Source organism: Botryllus schlosseri, chromosome 1, assembly GCF_051294905.1.
Source record: "Botryllus schlosseri isolate E-star chromosome 1, Bs_hap1, whole genome shotgun sequence".
NCBI lineage: Eukaryota > Metazoa > Chordata > Ascidiacea > Stolidobranchia > Styelidae > Botryllus > Botryllus schlosseri.
This window is the reverse complement of record NC_137236.1, coordinates 19,758,814-19,780,176: the sequence shown is the minus strand read 5'-3', so window position 1 is coordinate 19,780,176 and position 21,363 is coordinate 19,758,814. Positions and strand designations below refer to the sequence as shown.

General features: G+C 41.8%; 1 protein-coding gene across 1 annotated transcript; it reads right to left on the bottom strand.

The window, feature by feature from the left end:
• Positions 1-8,579: 8,579 nt before the first annotated feature.
• On the bottom strand, positions 8,580-21,133 carry LOC145444357 (intelectin-1b-like). Its single transcript, XM_080322328.1, has 5 exons — positions 20,772-21,133; positions 18,789-18,895; positions 16,558-16,862; positions 15,255-15,477; positions 8,580-8,873 (listed from the first exon to the last, which is right to left on the bottom strand). The coding sequence occupies exons 1-5, from the start codon at positions 21,064-21,066 to the stop codon at positions 8,646-8,648; spliced, it is 1,158 nt and encodes a 385-aa protein (XP_080178454.1). The 5' UTR covers positions 21,067-21,133; the 3' UTR covers positions 8,580-8,645.
• Positions 21,134-21,363: the final 230 nt, after the last annotated feature.

Here is a 21,363-nt window from a genome sequence, read left to right as displayed (position 1 = left end):
TAAAATCACTCCGATCAGTCCGATCAATATTCATTCGATGTCGATCAACGTGACAATGAAAAGCTCCGTCATCACATCAAAAACGCGTGTCTGCACGTAATGCCATCTTGGCGCAAACTTCGAATGAAATCATTCCGATCAATATTCCTTCGATGTCGTTCATCGTGACAATGAGACGCTACATCATCACATTAGTAATCCGGCACTGCAATTGAACTGCCCTCGAATAGATGAAGATGTCAAGTCGTGTGAAGCCTTCAAGCCGTTTATTTGGCTAAATTCGTGCGAAGATCTATAGGCATCGTCGCTTGTCCGGGGTGAAACTGCAAGTTGTAAATCCGACGCGAACTCGAAATTACTTGCGAGTCGGAGGCAGTGACTTGATTGATGTAGACCTGTTGGTATGATTACGGTGTTTTACAAATGCACTGAACGACGGTGCGCCGCGCTAAACCTCCAAATTTGCAAATTGGTCGACAACCTAATTTGTGTTTATTTTTTAATTAGAGAAATCACGACGAAGACTCGCTTCATAACTGTTAAAACGTCAGGTCTCATATGAACAGAATGACTGTTTGAGACGAAAATTTATACTTTTCAGACTCATTTTAATTGCCAAACTGCCACTAGCCTACTGACACAAACATACTGCTGATTAGAGATGTTTGGTTGCGGTTTTCCACGTTCATAGTATGATGGTATTTTCAGGGAAAGTCACGTTGCTGTTTATCACTAGCGTATACAGTTTATATTTGATCAAGACAGATGACGAATACATGGTAATAAAGCTAACTTTGAACTAAAATGGGGGGTACGCGGGGATCCGTGAAGACAAAAAGGCTGAGCACCACTGAAATAGAACATTGACAACCTCGTAAATTAGAGACATGCACCGGTCATCTTGGAGCATATAGTTGACATCCAAATTTAAATAGTATTTCAAGCGATGATACTCCGGTAGCACGAATCAAAGATCGGTTAGCGGTAATTATTTCTTCAATCGCCTCTTCATGACGTTGCCAGCGTAGACATTATAAACTGGGTCTTCTATTTCATACAAACCAGACACCGACTCTCTCATGTGTGCCTTCGATAAGCATGAATAATGGGGCGTATGTTATGAAGGCACATGTAGCCTACTGCTGGTACTGCTTCATTCAAAAGGAATGCAGCATTAGTTCGTTGTTCGGAATTGAAAACCAGTTGTCAGCTTCGCGAATATAAGTTACTTCGGTGCTCGTCCAGCCAATATCAGCACCTGCCGGTATATCAAATTTCACCACGTAAAAAAGTTCAATGTGCGAGATCCTTTCAGTCATTCTAAAATTCATTGATAGTAATCGTGATTAATGTGATTTTTATTGTTTCGTTTCTATGGAGTCCAACGGGGATGCGTAGATAGTATCGTGTAGGCTACATTTGACATTGTATATCAAAGTGTGCAGATCACCACCCTCTTGGGTCACCAGCAACAGTGCCGTAGCGAATTATTTGACGAAATCATATTTAGAAATGCTTTGACATTACCATTGGCATTTCGAATTTTTGCAGATATGCGGAGCTTTCAATACGTAAGGTTGTGTTGCCCATGCAACTTTTCGCCAGACTTCGTGTATTGTGTCTGATCGAAGTCTATATAGGTCACACCTGTATTTAGGCATTGAAAACCTGGCCCGAACTTGATGTGAAATCACTGAGATCCTCGCCACCTCATCCGCGTCAGCGGTGTCTTACAAAAGCCTAGAGCTGGGCCGTGCTATAAGTCGGCAGTTACGGAAAATAAGAAGAATATCGGCCTTGTATAAATGACCATAGTAGTCGACAAACACCATGAACACCCCAAAACAAACAAAAACAAACTGAGATCTATATTCATACGAATTCGTTTAATGTTACGATATGAAGTGACAATGTTGGCTATAATTAGACTATGCTGCATATTAGGGCTCTTCAAAAATGACTTTTTTTCTCAAATCGTACTAGCTACTTGATAAAATTGTTAGGTTACCTAATTTAAGCCTACACACCAAATTTGGTTCAATTCCAACCAATTGCTGATTGAAAGTGTCATGTATCAAGGTAACGGGATATGATTTCGAAAATCTTACACTTATCTGCCGTCTCATGATAGTAGAGTTACCCTACGTTACTTTTTTTTATATCGCCTAGGCCAGGTGGGTGTCTGATTAACAAAGGATTCTTCAAGTCGTTTCGACACCTGCCAATCTTTCATTGCGTCGCAGTCCTGCGGTGTATTGAAATGATGAAATTATTAGCAATAAATTGAATTGAACGTCCTCGTTTAGGAGGACCTGTCCTCCTTTTCGAAGAAAAAGACCCCCCTTCGCCCAAATGTCCTCCTTTTTACCCTAAAATGCAGAAAAAGACCACCAAAGACGTTAAATTTAGGGCTAAAGGCAGACGACGCGCTATGCGGGAGTCAAATCTGAAAAATGACATCTGTTTAGTTAACACCGATACATCAGCCCAAGTTTTGTCAACGGAAGGAGTTCGCGTACCATCTTAAAATAGCACATTGAACGCTCTCTTATTTGAGACCTCATTTCATGCTGGTTACGTCATATTTCGAAATACGGTTGTTGATATGCAACATTCTTTCCAATTCTCTACTAGTTGCTGAAGAATGCCAACCGCAAACATTCGTGTTCATTCCAATATGAATATACGTTTCAATTGTACATAGAAGTGGGTTGTAAACATGAAATTTATTCACTTGAATCTGATCGCTGTTGGCCTGACTGAAAAAAGGTCATTCTTTTCGAGTAAGTGCTCGGGAAACCGGTTTCCGCGTCTACTATCCGGTGAGTTGACCTGAATAAGCTGTGTTCATGTGTACTTTTTGGCCGTGTTAATCAACCATACATCCAAGCGGACGTTCTAACATTTTCGCCCACTAGTTTCTAGAAATCGGCCAAGTTGGAAACAATGCTTCCGCTGATTCTTCACGAGTCTGCGCGCACTCACCAACTCACTGCGCGGTCCCTTGGACAACATTGCGTAACGACTAACAAAAAAAAGTTCGTCTCTCCGGATTGTTAGTGCGCAGCTTACATTTTCTGTGCGCAGAGACCGTGTCAGCTTTGCGCACTTGCGCAGCTTAGCGGGAACATTGGTTGGAAGCCATGGATTAAAGCAGTGATTCCCAAGCGCGGCCCCCAGATAGCCTTCTTGCGGCCTCAAAAATATATTAAGAAATCGATTTATGACAAAAAATAAAATTATACTTATAAAATATATTTTTTGCTTGGCATGGCCTCTGTAGTTTTTAATTATAGAATTGCTGGAGAGTTGTTAGTATAGACTGCTAACGTTACGTCATTGCTGTTTCAATGCAATGTGCGCTAACTTTCCAGTTGAACGAGCAGTAGCTATAGATATAAAAAGGTATCGATAACTTTTAAAACCGGAGTAAAATCCTGAAAAAATGGTAAATTTTTCCCACTTGGTGGTCGCTTGACTAAAAAAGAAAAAGAGACTCAACTCCCGGAAAATACAGTTTTACTTTCACATTAACAGGTGGTTGGCTGGAATAAAAGGTCAACTTTACGGTCTAGCTCCCGAAATAGCCTCCGTAGCGTTCCTACTTTGCTGACTTTAATGTATATCAGTCGAATTTGGCCCTATATGTAACCAAAATCCTCAAAAAAGAAGACAAAATCTCAAAAAAGAAGACATCCTCCGAGGACATTTTTAAAAAAAAATCAAAAAAGAGGATAAATCATCTTAAAAGAGGACGTATGGTAACCCTATGATAACTAGATGTGCAATACGTGACTCACGGTTGAATACACCGAGATGCATACTGCTTAGCTCAATTGGTAGTCTTATAGTCGGGGCCGTAACTGCCGCACCCCAAACCCCCCAATTGAGGGGGCCCCCAAATTATTTCGTGAATTAGCAGAAATTATAGAGTCTTTTTTGAAAATTTATGCAATTTTTTCAAAAAATTTTCGCGCCTTGCGTGAATTCAATTCGCCACTTTTCTTTATTATTGGGTACTCATCCCCAAGAAAAAGTATGCAAGATTTATAGACATGGACATATCAGCGTAGGCCATGACCGCACCACAACGTATCCAGACATATAAAGTTTTTAGCCATGTAACATGTGACTCCAAGAAGTGTGTCAGAACGATTGGCAGCGAGAAAGGCCTGGCCGTAAAGGACTGCTTTTATGCTGACCAAAAACTTCGAAATACAAAAAACTTTGTTATATATACAAAATACATATAGGTTTAATTGTCCATATGGCACCCTATGGGAGCCCGGGGTCCTGACGAAGTGCTGTTACATTCCTGCCAACGGGTATACCGCCGGAGATGTTTGATTAGTACTATTGAGGGGGCCCATACCTTTTCAAACACACCTCACTCAGCTCTACCGGTAAATCAGATTACGTGAACAGAGACAGGATGAAAATTGATAGCAATACATGCAATTCCCGATCATATTGACCGATTCAGTCATGAAACTAAAGAAATTTCTCGCGCTTCGCGCGTTTAGGCGAGAAAAGCTGATTCACTCAACGGACACCTAATGCAGCAGCTAAGTAGCGGCAAACAGTGTACACTGTACAGTTTTGAAATCTCGTCAGGGCAATAAAACTACTCCGAAATAGCCATGATGACTGTTTGGGTTCGTTTCATAGCCGTAGTATTTGGCCCTCACACCGAAAAAGTTTGGGAACCACTGCCCTAATTACTCATATCGACTTACTATGCGTCAGTGTTGGGATCAAGTCACTGCCGTCGAGTCACAAGTCATTTCGAGTCACTACAAAATTTGAATCGAGTAAAGTCAAGTCAATTGATTTTTAAATGTGACTTGAGTCAAGTAGAGTCGAGTCAAGTTAAGTCACGAGTCAACTCGAAAGTCAATTCAATTTGTCTTTTCAAAGTATACGAGGTATTCGCCAATCGCCATATATTTCAAATTAGTATTTCTTTATGGGGCACATCATTTTCCTCTGCTGTTTGCATCTGTACTGGACGGCTTGGATCCCAAAGCACACTACTATATTAAAATCGAAAATCAACCGCATTGAACCGCGCGCAGGGAGTCAATTCGTAAATTCAATGGCATATTGACGGCCGCCAACACTTCCTAATCGAATTATGAATCGACGGCTGCAAAATTTTCCTTCTACTACCGCAGATTGGCCACCCCTGGACTAAAGAATCGATAGTGGGGTTAGCTATGGACACGGTACTTGCTGGGAAACTTTCTCCTCAAAAAGCTTGGTCTTGTGGGGAGCCCGAAGTCGTCTTCTAATCTCCACGGTCTTGGCAGTGGCGGACCATCGCACGTCAAGGCAATATGCCCATTCATACCAGCAAATTCTTCATCCGTTGAATGATATTACCATCGCCGAAGCCGTATTAGCTATAGAGGAATAGTGATGTTGGGCATAGGAGAATAGCTTACTTTGAACAACAACAACAGTATTTTTAAACTGGAATCAATTTCAGCATTTCAAAAGGCTTTACTAAGTGTTTTTCCAAAATTTCAAATCAGGTCGCGTGCCGCAAAATGTGACCTCGCGGGCCATGTGTTGGTGACCCCTGACCTATACAATCTTGTCATTTTCATAGATTTTTTGCTTTGTTTCAGGAAATGATTTCGCAGGCACTGCAGGTTGCCGGGACTCATTTGCGCGAACACCCCCATCAACTATCTCTCGAAGGCTTGATATCAGCTCTTCGGAAAGCGGGCACCATCCACGGTTCATCGTTGAATTGCATTTTCCGCTTTGCCAGGGTAGCCAGAGTGTTCAATATTTCAGTAAATAAAGCATTTACATTCGTATTTTGTGCGTTTTCTGTAGCGGCCCAATGGGGATAACGTAATAGCGACATATCATGCAAAGTTTCAAAATTGTTCGATCGCTAATAATTAGATTTTAAGAGCTTCTTGGAGGTACAGAACTTCGATATACATACGAATAGTATGTGCAGTTCATATTGAAATGAACCCGAATATTTGCGGCTGATACTCGTCGGGGGTGGTCGTCAGCAACTAGTAGAGAAGGGAAAAGCACATCGTATATCAACAATCGTATCACAAAATACGACATCACCAGCATGAAATTTCGAATACGAGAGCGTTAAATGTGCTATTTGTAGATGGTACACGAACTCTTTCCACTGACACAGCCTTGGCTGGTGTGTTTTGATGAAAGCCGACTCCAAGGCACACAAATGAAAGTGTGAACGGCCCCTCCCAACGCCACGAAATCTGTTGTATCGATGATTTTTCGCACAAGCTGGATAATCCAACAGATGTTTGCCAATGGCAGAATTTACGGCCTTTGATTGTTGAGTTTCAAGCTTGAGCGGAGGAGTCAGGGGTGAGCTTTTCACCGAGCGTGATGCGCGTGTCCGAATAAATATATATATATATATATATATATATATCGACTTTTCCATTAGTTAAAATAAAAAAGGGCAAAGGAAAACAGTAAACAAAAGAACAAAGCTGATTTTCTCAATAAAGCTAGGGATATGCTGATTTACGCGTTCCTGCAAACGTCATATTTTTTAATACGATTGTTGATCTACAATGTTCTTTCCCATTCTCGACTAGTTGCTGACGATTAGCCCTGCCGATTGTCAGCCAAAAATATTCGGGTTCATTTCCATGTAAATATACTGTTCAAATAGATTTTAGAGGAAACATCTTTGATAAATTAATACTTCAATTAGACGGGGTGATCAGTAACTAAGTATACTTCTGCTCGACTGGTGGTGGTTTGAGATGTCTAATGGATGAACGACCATCCAGTTATCATCTCACGACAGTGTCAACTTAATGGTATGATATTTCCCAGATTTATAACTGATACGCGACGTGGTTGATTCACATAAGTCTATAAGGTATGACACCTCCATTCTTTTTCGACCATACGATATTTGATCATAAGTATAGTCAGTACTCGGTAACAGCAGAAATCATTCCAGTAAATGCCGTTGCCCCGACGCATGGAATACGATACATATGTGACTTTAGAACTATGTGGCTTTAGAACTACAAGAAGAAGATCGTCGCGATTATGACAAGTTGGTGTCGCATCTGAAGAAACGATTGGGTAAATCAACCCACGAGAAGGACTATGTTCGTGAATTTCATGCTCGGGAGAAAAACCTTCAGGAGTCTCCTGCTGATTTCGCTATCGCACTACAGAAGTTGGCGAGGAAGGCGTTTCCTGGGCGTGACCAAATGGAAGTCGAGAGCTTGACTAAAAGACAATTTGCTACGGGCTATGGAGATGCAAGCGTTGCCTTGGCCTTGTCGATTGAAAACAAAGAAGCCTCGCTATGGGACCTGGTTGACCGAGCAACAGATGTATTGGATGTTCTTAAAACTACAAAGTCCTCAGTGCTACGTAAACCCATGATTGCTCCGATTGCGACAGGCAAGACATGCAGTGACGGTTGTACGTCTGGTGGAAAACCTGAGTTTACAAAGATGGTAGCCGACTTGGAAAATGAAATGAGGCAACTGAAGAATATGTTTTCAAAGGAGATGGAGGAATTGAAATTTTCTACAGCGCGTAGGCAAGACAGCTACGGTCACAGAAGACGGTTCCAAGGTAATTGTAACCATTGTGGATTGTATGGTCACTCCGCAAAGTTCTGCCGTGTGCCTGTATGTGCTCGATGTAGGAAAAATGGACACTGGGAGGATGAATGCAGGGAAATACTTCCAAACGATAATATGAATGACGGGATTGGTCAAAGGAACACCTCTACCGAACAGCCTACTGCTCCGAAGGATTTTTTAGAGAGACGATAGGTGACCAACAATTGGCACCTGACTGGTATGCCCCTGACTTGGAGAAGTTGATTTGTGCGCTTGATTTAAAGGTAAACTGGTATGCGAGTATTGGTGTTGATGGTTATTTTTTCCAGTTTTTGATTGATAGTGGTAGTCCCGAAACGTTTATTAGCGTCGAACTTTTTGATATTTTGGGTTATTCTTGGAATATGTTGGAGCCCATTACGAGAGACTTTACTGTGGCAAATGGCTACAAGCTAGACGTTGTTGGTAGATTGTGCTTAAAGCTTTGTATTAATGATGTGTGTAAAGAAATGGCTGTTAACGTTGCTAAACTCGGCACTCCTGTTGGTATTTTGGGCCTTGATGCTCTTCGCGATTTTGACGTGGTATTATACGCGAGAGACGAGTGTATAAGTGTTGCTGGCAAAATGGTGCCCATTGTTAAGCCCAATCGAAAGATTGTATGTTGTCGTATTAGTACCCAACAATCATACGTGATACCGAAAAGGATTGAGTTAGTCTTTCTTGGTAGATATGTAGTTGGATTGGAGTTGGTCTTGGAGTGTCTTTGTGTGGAGTTGTTACTGTGTTAAGTCTTGGATTGGATTGGAAGTATTGATGTGTTTATTGTGCCTGCCTTCGTTGTAATACATCCGTCGAATCTGCAATGTGTCTCTGGGTCCAGTCGACACTAAAATCAAAGCGAACGGAATTTGCAGCTCAACGCGACAGTAAACTTTAATTTCATGACGTTTCACTTTCGACACAAGTGATTATTGCCACAAAAACATTCATGCAAAACGTTCATTCGGAAAGCAATGTTCTTCTGCGATCTGGCGGGTTAATAAATCATCTGTAAAATATCATCACAACAGAATCAATCATCCTCTGATTCAGCCGGTAAGCAATCCATCTCTGATCATCGATATCTCTCCACGCATAATCGCCGCAATGTGTTAGGGTCGGGGAATTGCTGGTGCTCCCGATACACGCGTGTTCGATATCGCCCTTCCCCGTTTTGATCTTCACACCTGGGCACATGGCGAATGCGTCTCGCTCGCGATTGATCGCCCGGAACTATAACGCATACGTAAGTGATTAAACATTACCAAATAATGATATGCTAACTGAGGTTAGAAGTTTGGTGGTCGTAGTGATAAATGACAGGAATTATGTAACATCCTGACATGGGCGGTTACTGCATCTGTGTAATCCAATATATCGCATATATAATAGATTAAGTTGTAAAAGTACGGTAACTGTCACTATACCCTTTGAAATAATAAGGAATACGACATAATCTGGAAAATAAATAGTGCGATATATCATAGTTATTAACTGTGGAAACGTCGTATTTGTGAACCTCGCTGCCCACTACTACATCCCAAGTGTTAGCTATGTTGGCTCATTGATTGCGTCGTAACGAATTATATTCACTACCCAAGTAACTGAGCCACCGTACGCGATATGTGTATCGTAGGGATTGTATAGGTGTATGACGTATGAGTGTTACGTTACAAAAAGCGTTAGTTTTAATGGCAGAATTTCGTGATCATGATCATTTTGTCTTATTCTCCTACGGCAGGGGTCGGCAACCTTTTGCTAGTCGCGGGCCAAATTTCGGGTGTACAACTTTTTGGCGGGCCGGATTTTTTCTTAGTACTATATTTTACGCTCACTTCGGTATATTATCCTACATTGCTGCAATCTCAATCATACCAATCAGAAGACACATGTATTTACACTTCAACAACACAGAATAATTGTGACAAATGACGCAGCTTGCTCTGTGAAAGGTTTTCAACTTCTGGTAACAAGTCAGATGAAACAAGAATCAGACCCTATTCAAAATGGACGTCCGAAATACGTGATCTTAGCTTGCTCTTCGTGAATTTCATTGTTCAAAACTATTGTTCACATGCGTACGTGCTTCCAAAAATCGATGCAATTTCTTTTGCATTGCTGGTCAAGCTGGGATAAAGACCAATTTCAAGAACGTTCTCTTTGTCAAAGTCATGCAGCGATATGCTCTTTGTATAAATTTGTCATTCAATTCAACTGCATCGCATTTCAGAAAGGCCATTTGAAATTTTCAGGCAATGGTATTGGCGTCCGCATTGAACAGAGTACTGAATAGTCAGAATTCATTTTGTAGAGAAGGAATGTCGGAAAAGCGGGTGAATATTCAGTAGTTAAATTTCGTTTCACAGTTACAAATGTAGTGTTGGTACTAGGTTTTCTCTCCTCAAGTATAGGAAAGTGAGCATAATTTTCTTTGTGCTGTTGACATTTCCAGAGTCACAGATTTGTTTTGAATGCGCCTCAACATCTCATGTAGGCTATTTAGTCGTTTTCCCCCTGAAGTTGCAAATTCAATTTGTTCAGATGTGACGTTAAATGTACCAGGAAAGCAAGATGAGATACCCATTTTCGATTACAAGATTATGAGTCAGCGATATTTGTGTTTTCGAGGAAAGTTGCTATTTCATTTCTCAGTTCATACACTTGTGTAAGCATAGCTGCTCGACTTAATGAGCGAACATGACAGGTATAGGCCTACATGACAGCGCCATATTGATTCTCTGCCTCTAGTAATATCTGGCGTAACTGATTCAGTTAATGAGACAAAAATCATATTAACAGTTTTCACCATTGTGGCCAAAACACTATTCAGTTTTTTTGTCTTGGCACACGATGCCTTCTGGAAAATTAAACTATAGACAGGCTAACTAACATACGGAGGCTAGTTATCTATAATTGAACAATGAACAGTTTGAGATTCCGTCATTGCGTCTGAGATGTTCCAAGCGTTTTTGAAGCAAAGGAAGAACACCTTTATTGTCACTCCCCGTTAGAGTGGTAAACCCTTTAAAAAAAGTATGGAACACCTTCGGTTGCGAGATACCCCCGATTGATAAGCACTGATCCAGTCTAGTCTATCTCCATCTCCTACTTCAACCACCTTCGTTTTATGGCGTAACAACAGACTAATACGATGTACGCTACTATTATATCGTAGCAATGCCGCATTTTTTCATGCAGCGCTGCACTGCAGATTGAAACTCATTATGAAACGGCGGGCCGTATTCTCGTGATAACTAATTATTATGTCGCGGGCCGGACGATTTCGCTTGGCGGACCGGATCCGGCCCGCGGGCCGTAGGTTGCCGACCCTTGTCCTACGGCATGCGAACCAAATCGATATTTTGCCAGCTGAACTCAATACTTGAATCTACCTGTATCATGTTGCTTGAGTGTTTCCCAGAACAAAAATTGGCGGGAATAATAAATCACCAGCTTTAAACTTGCGAAGTTGATATATTGTGGCGTAACAAGTAAATGATGTCGCAATTTCCCAACATTTGTTATCTCATAATGCACCCTGCCTATATTCTTTCGAACAAAGCAGTATAAATGTGATCGTGAATAATCACGATTACTCTTCCACGTTATCGTAATCTTAATCAACTACCGCGAAATTTTGCTTTAATTGCAATCACGCAGTTATGAAGTAATCACAATCGCCATCGATTTTATTGCTGCAGTAATCTCCTATGTCTGGTCCAAGGGTTGGATTCGGTTAACCGGTTAACAGCAGGTGTTTTTATTATCCGATATCCGGATATAAATCTGCTGGTTAACCGGATAAAATAGTATCGTTATTAATGTGTTTTAAACTTTTAGGAAGCTTCAATAAGTCGTAGGCTATTATCAGTGTTTCGCGCGGCCAATTAGTGAGAAGCGTGTCGGCAATTAGCGGGATACGTCAATGCACTGTGTAGTCAGGGGTTCTCAACCCGCGGCCCGCGGGCCGCATGCGGCCCACAGACGTATATTTTGTGGCCCGCGACATCTTTCATTATAAACGCAAGTACTAATGACACGGTATTGTTACAAATTAATTTAGATACTTAGCTCTTTTATCGCACCGTCTCTGTTTCGTTTGATTACTCATTCTTGAAGACAGTGGTTCTCAAACTGGGGGCACGCGCCCTCTTTGGTGCGTGAAGCATCTGAAGGGGGCGCGAAGGTGCGGTCAACTGAAAAAAATTTCGCGCTGCGCGCAATTTATCCCTAATTCACTGTTATTTCTCTGTGTATTGTATAGTCCGAATATCATATTTGAGAATTCTCTGATCAACGGCTATAACCTTCCATGCCATCAAACTAGCCGTTTGTATTGCTAGCATTCTGGTTGCATTTTGTTATATGACGATAATAAGGGGGCACAAAATTTTTCCCTATCAAAAAGGGGGGGGGGCGTGACTAAAAAATGTTTGAGAACCACTGCTTCAATGTGCTCTCGTTTCTTGATATATGCTCGACTTCAGATTGGTATTGTTTCGAATCATTATTCGGCTGGACTCTGGTTCAAGAGAATCCCGCTTCTTAGTAGGCCTACACTTTTAAAGAGTGTTTGACTCACTGCGAACGGTTGTTGAGATTGCCGACGACGTTACAGACGCATCGCTTAAAATTGCTTCGAATATCGCTAAACCCAAGAAATCTGATATAGAAGGTGTGATTTCAATAAAATCGTAACATACTTTGCGAATATTTGCTGTTTCCGGAACTTAGCAGCAAGGACAACATCACCAGACAAATTTCGAAGATGCAATCGTCTGATTCAATCCTGACCAGACGAGTAACATCAATATTAGTCAATCTTTTATCGCCTGTTCTGAAACACGTTGCCGCGTAGACTACTTTTACGCAGCCTTGGATGAATCCACCGACATTGTATAACTAATTATCTGGTTGAATTTCATCAGAGTGGACATATATGCAGAGAAATACTGGCCGGGCAAACGTGGGGAGGGGACCAGCGAAAAATATCAACTTGACAAAGCTGACTTCTGTAACTACTGGTACAGTGCCCTAGGCATGAACGGAAAGGAGAAATGTTGATTGTTTTGCTTAGAAATGCCCCCAAACACCAGATTTCTTCTCATATCACTCAGAGCTCAATGTGATAATGGTCTCTGTAACGCAAAAGTTATAGTAATTTTATACTTGCTCGCCCACGCATTGGAACAAAGAGTTCGGCTCTCTGGTGGAAGGATTTGAAGTTGCATATACCGACTTGACAACGAATGTAATGCACGCTCCATGAAGGGATTTACATGCGCCGCTAGAAGATACACATTCTCACAAGCAGCAGCTGCAAACTTACGAACGCTGTTCATTATTACTTTATAATACATAGAAATGTACTAAATGCCGGTATACGACTGGTAAATCGGCTACAATAGCCTAAATTTAATAGTAGCCCATGAATGCAAGGTAACATAGTTCTGCGGCCCGCAGCGTCTTTTGCTGTTAAAATGCGGCCCGTTATACAAGGAAAGTTGAGAACCCCTGGTGTAGTGTAACGCGACGCAATCTCCCGCTGAGAAGATCGCCAAATTAGGTCATTGATTGCCGCGAACTCGGCTATCGTTGCTGGCCTGGTTTTTCGAGTCTTCAACAAGTCTATAGTTCCGCTGGCAGAATCACATCTGCAATAGGCTCTGTGGACATTACACCATCTCTGGCCTACATCATCGCATGTGCATTGGCTTGGTGCTCACGATATTATCGCTGGCCAGCGCAATCGTATCTGCAATAGGCATGGTACGAACGATATCATCGCTGGCGTAACCATAGTCTCGGGCCTGGCATGTGTTGGCTCCTATCTCTTGGTGGCTTGGAAACAATATGCCGCTGAGATTATTATGATCAGCGATTCTGATTAATGAGTGACATTGCGAAACTGAATGACATCGAATGTTCGCATTCCGGAAACATGTTCGTGCTTGCAAGCGTAATTGATTTCCGCTGATACTAAATTCGAAAAACTATCGAAACCACCTCGTTTTATTCAAAACACCCCCCTTATTTTTCGGCTGGCTACGGGCCTGATCATTTGAATTTCTCATGGAAGAATTAGAGCGAGCTATCATGTCGGCCTCAATTCCGGTATCAGCTACTCGTCCTTCCAGTACTGGACACCTAAACAGAAGGATGGGCAAAAAGGAAGCGCTGCTTACTATATTCAGCCTTGCTTAGACTACTATAATTCAGCCCATTTTGTGGAAGCAGAAAGAGCATTTAATACGTGTGGACTCTATGTTACAAAACTCCGGTCCCGGCTACAGGATGCCACTATTGATGCGGTGTGCTTTATAAGGAGGGCGCTGCAATTACACTGTGTAATGATTTTGCGATCCATTTTTCATGCAGACCTCGTGAAATCGATTATCTCACTTAGGATTCACTATCCGGTTAACCGGTTAGCTAAATTCCAAATATACGGATATATCCGTTATCCGGATAGTGAAAATGATTGATATCCGAACTCCTATACATATCATTATTTATGTAATTCCAATGTTTTCTTGCCGGCCAATCGAGCAGGAAATCTCAGGTATACCTTGCCTATACAAGTATAATGATGAACTATGAGCTAATTTAATCCATCCTATATTGCATATCTAAATCTTCAAGAACTTATATAAATCCTAGATATGCTCGTGGTGGTGTCTGAGCGACACATTAGTCAAGGTTCGGGCGTGAATTTCGGGTTCTAGCCGAAATCGGGTTCGAATTTGTAAAATACCGAACTTAGTTCCCACGCGATTACTTAACGATGTGATAATGTGCTAGTTTGTGGGCTCAAATAGGGCCATCGAGCTATCAACCGTCGGGCTCACAGCGGGTTCCGTTTCGGTGTGGTATATATTCGACCCCGATACACAAGTGCCGCTTCCATTTTAACTAGCGAACTCGGCATTTAGCCGTGCTATGTGCCGGCAGTTCGCCCTGAAGGACGCAAAGGCGGGGGCGGGAGTTTAAGGAACATTGATCGTATGTGGTCAGTAATGAAGTATTTCTACTTCGTCGGAGTATTCAAAGAGGGTTTTCCTATTTACACTGCTTATGCTCGTACGTGCTTATATGTCTGGAAAACTTCCACTTCCACGTGAGCAGGCAAAACTACTCACTTCTCCACTTTGCAAATTAGAAAGTATAATATTGAATAATGCTGGCATCCCCGTCACGAGTGAAATTGTCGTAAAAGCGAAATGGCCCCCGCACCACGATAACAGAATATATTTTTGAAAATACACCGATTTGTAATGTCGTTTATTTTGGTAAGATAGTCGAGCAGATGCATCCCTGCAATTCCAACAGCACTTCCGATTGCGTGTTAAAAGTATTCGACCACCCGACCCAATCTACTTTTTGGAACTGCTTATATCGGTACTTCTACGACATTCATTTTGTACTTTCACTTAAAGGAAGTTAGACATTTCTCGGAAATGGCAACTTCTACCTGTAATTGACTGGGAATGTACGGCGTCACCGCTAACTACTTCTGCCATATCTGACAATGATCACTTGATGCTAATAATATACGTGTTATATATATCACTTCTTACTAAAACAACCAGACATAACGCAGACATGCAATATTACCTGGATATACCCAGCGTCTACTTCGCCTCTGATGCTTGATCCGTACAGGTTCATCAATTCCTGGTTACTCCCAACCTCCCACGTGATTGGAATGGCGGGACCGTTGTCCAGATTCGTCCGGTATTGCTTCGATTTTATGTTGTAATGAAGCGAGAACAGGGACGCGAGATTACCGCCAAAGCGCGTCATGAAGCCATTTGATGTGTGATACTTTAGAAAAGCTCTAAAACGGCGTTAGAAGTGTGAACAGGTATAAGAAACTGAACAAGTGGAACAAGAACCAATGATTCTAGTGGCGAGATAGCGTAGTGGTATAACCCACAGCTACGAGTTACGACACCAATGGGTTGTGGGTTCGAGTCCGACCGAGGTCGACTCCTGAATTCCTACTTAGGTGTTGGAGGCTTATCTAATAGGCTCCTCCTCGCCATATCATCCGCGTATGCGGTGTCTTAAAAGCATATAAGTGATCGTGCTACAAGTCGGGAGCTACGAAATCAAAAAGTAAGAACTATCGTCCTGGTGTAAATGGCCATTGTAGTCGACAAATGCCATGAACACCACAAACAACAGACAGACCAATAATTGGAACTACATTCGAGAGTGTGATTGGTCTTCAAGCTAAATTGGCCTAATAATAGAGGATTCTAGAACCCACGCGGGTCGATTAAGATACCTGTAGGCCTACATCGTCATCGCGTACAACCATAGACGACTAAGCTTTAGGTTGCAGGATATGCGGCAGAAACAGCAAGGACAAAAATGCATACTATATAACTTCCTATTCATATTCTTATTCCTATTCTCAGATAACTAGTCATTCTTTAACCAAGATTCAGAATCAAACTCACTTCCAAGAATAATATATCATTGTGATTGATATAATTAGGGCTGGACTAGGCACAATGATTTGAGTGCTTGAATCCTAATCAGATACTAATTGCAATGAGTAGATTATTGGGGTAGGAAGAGGCGGTTTTTTTCGTGATATGAAATTAAACGCCCCTTTCACCAAGAGTTATATTAGCAACGACGCTTGTATAATTTCAATGTATTTTCTTAACCGTGAAAGCCTTCAAACTCGATTTGGTTAATGGTCAATGGGTCATATTGCAACATCAAAAACATGCAGCACAAAGCTACGAATGATTGTCTCAATATTTCTACTCGCTAATTTGCATGCCCCGCTATTATGGCCCTCGTGGTATTGGCATTCATTATCTTTAATGTGGCCACATTACCAATAAAGCCCACTCCAAATATTTTGAGCACTAGAGCTCCATAGCAATCTCTCGTTACTAACCTCGCGGCGAAATCGGAGAGAGGAGTGTCGTTGGGCACTTGCCATATCATGACATCAGTAGCGTTCATGGCGAAATATCCCGAGTTCTTGTAATCGTCGCTCGCGGCAGAAGTTGCCGACCCGTGCGTCGCTCTGTTCTCCCAAAATCCGTCTCCGTCCGGATGGCCGGCCCCGTTTCCTTGTTCGCTCGACCAGCGATCGCCCGCCGTGCATCTCCCTTTCATGTTATTCTCGTGAACGGACGCAACCAGAGTCCAGCCGCCGGCTGCGACGTTGAAATCGCAGTACGTTTGGAATACATGCCCCTTCAGAGACAAATGTTCCTGGTGAAGGTATATTCTCTATACATAGAATAGGGGGCATTGACTCAAAATGGGCAATGAGTCACGGAAAGTAGTAGCCAACACTACTTCACTTAGAAGCAGAAAATAAAAGGCTGAAAAGCAGTCAAGTGTAGTTTCCAAAGTTCAAGTGGTCGAGGAGTCGAATAATTTTAGCAGTTAAATCAAGGTTGACTTCTTTCGAAATTGCAATATATATCTCTGCGAATATCTCGACGATCAGCGATACTGCGAATGGGTACAGTCTACGAAAAGATATTCAGTTTCGAAGATACAGGACTTTTTTGACGCGGTACCCGTGTTGGGATCAAGTCACTACCTTCGAGTCACAAATCATCTCGAGTCATTGCACATTTTGAATCGAGTCAAGTCAAGTCGTTCAATTTCCAAAGGTGACTCGAGTCAAGTCAAGTCACTTGATTTTTGGAGGCGACTCGAGTCAAGTCGAGTCAAGTCACTTTTCGAGTCAACTTGGATTTTCGAAGTACGAGAAATGATTCAAAGTCATTGGATTTTGCTAACTGTTTTAAATACAGATGAAGTCCCCATTTATTTTGAATCGAGGGACATATAAATAGTTGATTAAACACGCAAAAGGGCGCTGTATAGGTCACGCATACGCAAGTAGATGTATAGCCCCAGTCTATAATTATCAGCCAAAATATAGGATAAAATACTCGAAAACTCAGAGAGTTGAAAAAACGATTTTGTGCAATACTGTAACCCCTTACAAGTCGAGTCCATGATATACAATTATAAACCTAGGCCTATCGGTAGAAGACATAGGGCGTGGCCCCTGTACGGATTTTGTTGTGTCGTGTGGCGATTGCAAATGGGTGTAAATCATGTTTTGGACATTTTCCTGTCTATTTTATGTCTGAGTAACATCAGGGCGAGTCAATTCCCCCCTTGGAATTGTCATGTTTTCTACGCCCTTGGTTGTACACAATGTACAGCCATTATTTTATTCTATTCCAGTCAACGGCAGAGGTGGTCAAAGTAGTCACCGTCGCTACTCAAGTAGAAGTAGGAGTGGAGGTTCACAAGCAAGTAAGTAAGTAGGTATTCTACGCCTATTTTTGCCTACAAAACTGAAAACTGTCAAGTAGAAGTAGAAGTAGTCTTAAATCATAACTACTTAAAAAGTAGTGTGAGTAGGCAAAATCTACTTCAAGTACTTCAAAAAGTAGAAGTACTTCGTTACTGACCACCTCTGGTCAACGGAGGTAATAATCGAGATAGGTCGGTGAAATGAACTTCACAGTTGTTCCATTTACGATTGGCGTACTCAAATATACTGCCTGCGGATTCACCACCAGTATCACAGTAATAGTAACCTACAGTTTTATGATGAATGATGAACGATCATTGATCATATATTACCCGCGTAATTGCGGTAATTGCCTTCATGATTTGTCTGCGGATAAATCATACAACAGACTTTGTTTTGTGAATGACGCCAGCCACTGCTTTATAACTTCCTAATCCCAGCTTAAAGACACTCGTGCTTATAGACTATAGTCGTCGGAGGCTAAGTGACAGCATAATTGTTAACGCAATCAATCAAAACAACGCATTCCTTCTTGCAATGACAACGCTGTTCTCACTCAAAAATTATCAACAAGCTCAGGCGTCACGTTTGTCAATTGGTTGCGCCATATTTTAGGGTACGGGTTATTCGTATTGGCTCCTAAAAATTTTGGCAATTTCGCGAACGGAGCCAAGGATATTTCTATCAATTTGCCACAACATGGACTTTAAATGTTTGTAGGCGGAACACAACATGTGCATAGCATTCGCCCTTTCGTATTATTGCTCAGCAGATGAGCTGTAAATAATCTTCGGAAAAACAAAACACAAAAAGTTTAAAAAAGACGTATCGTTCGTTACCTCCGTATCCCGCAAATAGTAGAGTCCGTTGTCCGCTCCTGGGCTGACTCGATTAATTTCATTGCAACTGGAGGCCGGTTGTGCTATTGATCCGACCGTCATGAAATCTATGAAAGACACAGGTTTCAATTCATGTCATTCAAGTTCCAATGTTCCAAGTTCCAAATTCCCTTCTCTAAATTATTGTCACTTTTCATCGCCATGGTTTACGTGATCATACATAGCTATGAATTGGCTATTACGCGTACGTATTATGAAAGATGTGCGAACCACCACAGCTTTAAATAGATACCAAGCTTATTCGGAACAACAGAAAAAGCTGATACTTTATTCTAACGGAACCTGTCTCCACACCTGGATTCCGGATTTAGTGCAGAAAGCTAGCGTGTGCGTTTTTGTTAACAGTGACCCTGGCCAATGTCATCACTTGAGAAATGAATATGTTACTTCAGAATAAATCATACCTGGAATGTAACGCATTGTAGGAGCACGTCAGGGTTACACGAACCGTGTCAAAACATGCGAACGAACATACAATATAACTCATATCCTTACTATACGTTTACCAAATTGATTCGTACCCGAAGTCTGTAATTCGGATAAAATATGAATGTGAATACCTGTCCGGCAATAACGTAAACTCAGAAGTAGTCAAAGTAGTCAGTGTTGCTGTTAAAGTGCTGCAAGTTTCTGCTAAACTACATTCTACGTTTTCAAATTCGTAAGTATGAAAGGTTGGTAATTCTGCCTTCCAAAATGTTAAGTAGAAATGTATATGGTCCAAAAGCATAATCATTAGGGTAAGTAGTAGGGATGGTGTGAACCTCTCAAAGGTTCAGGTTCGTGTGAACGCGAACTTTTTTGAAAGGTTCTGTATGAACGCGCACGTGAACCTCATGACGTCACGTGACGTCATATTGCTAATTCCAACCCTAGATTTCAGTGACTTGATATATGATTGTGCATTGTGCAGTGTGCACCATACCTAGCGACAACTCGGGTCACATTATGCAACAATGGGGAAGTACATACTACATATTGACTTTTTAGTCGTCGCCAAATGTATCGACTGGAGCAAACAAATGATATAATAATCCCATAAAATCAACATCTGCAGTCGCTTTGCCAACAATTTCGTTGAGGACTTGCAAGAGAATATAAGCTTACGCCAGACCGGAATATGTATTCGGCGTCTGAGTATCCTTACATTGATATTGAGCAGAGTGTAAAACGGCTTTCTATACTTGCTACCGATATTATCCCATTAACAAGTTATACAAGAGATAGCCAACACCCTAATCACACGGATTTGGTTTTTATGATACAATAAACATTTGTAGTCAAGATGGACCCCATACGCCTGCTAGTTTTTTTACATTAGACAACGATGTATTTTTTATATGGATTTCATTGATCTGTTGAATATGCATCATTCGCTGACTACCTACCTGTAGCGCATTTTGCTCTTGATGTTGCGTGATTGCGGGTCAAGCTCACAGCAGAGTCCCTAAACATTCACAAACGGAAAACTGGATATTTCAAGCGAACTTTTGTAACATAGCATGCAAGTAAAAAATTTGAGATTGCCAAGGTGCACGCTCGTTTGGTGTCGATTTTTTATGCTGCCAGCGCCATGCATATAGTGGCCCGCCGTTGAAATGCAAAGAATTTCAACCAAAGATGTTAAAATGACGTGGAAAATTGTATTGTATGAAAAGGTTCACATTGCAGAGCATACCAAGGTTCGTTTTTGAACGTGAACCTCCAAATTTCTGAGGTTCACACACAGAGCGCGAACGTGAACCTCACGTTCACACTATCCCTAGTAAGTAGACCAAATGTATTTAAGTATCCCACTAAGAAAACATGGAAATATTTCGTTGCTAACCACCTCCGCCGTTAAAATCCCCGATTATGTGTCTGGTTGGAATTTGAAATCTATGCTCGGTGTTTGCCAATGTATGACGATATGCCCAAAGTCACCTTCCGCAAATATCCCTGATACGATGCTTTCAACTCGACCGTAGTCAATTTCGGCGGACACACCGGTTCTACCCGGACTTCCCCGGTCTCCTTTTTCACCGCGCGCACCACGTTCTCCTGGCGGGCCCTGTACAGCAATGGTAAGAGCATCCTCTACGCCGGGCGAACAGGTTGCTTGGTAAAAGCCAAGTAATTTTGCACATATGGATTCGCTCTGTCCCCGAGCTGCCGCCACCAAAGACAGCGAAAACGCCAAGGTAATGCCAATCATACTGAGGTTGCCAAAACAGTCCATAGAGATTTACGGGATAAGTATTTTCGTTTCAGCAGGACAGGAATCACACAAAGGTTTGTTTTTTCTGAAACAAGATTAAACCCGTAATCACACGAATGTGGTATGAGAAATGTGTCATGCCGTTTTGGGTTGTTCTGGTACTCTATTCCGGTTAATCAGTGCTCAACTATGACATTCCCTACTGTAGCGCTGCCGGTGGGAAGGAACTTTGCGCTCTGCAACGACATATCTGGTTCCTCCTGTCATAGCTTATTGGGACTTAAAAAGACCTGGATGAGCGACTGACGAGTCTCTGTT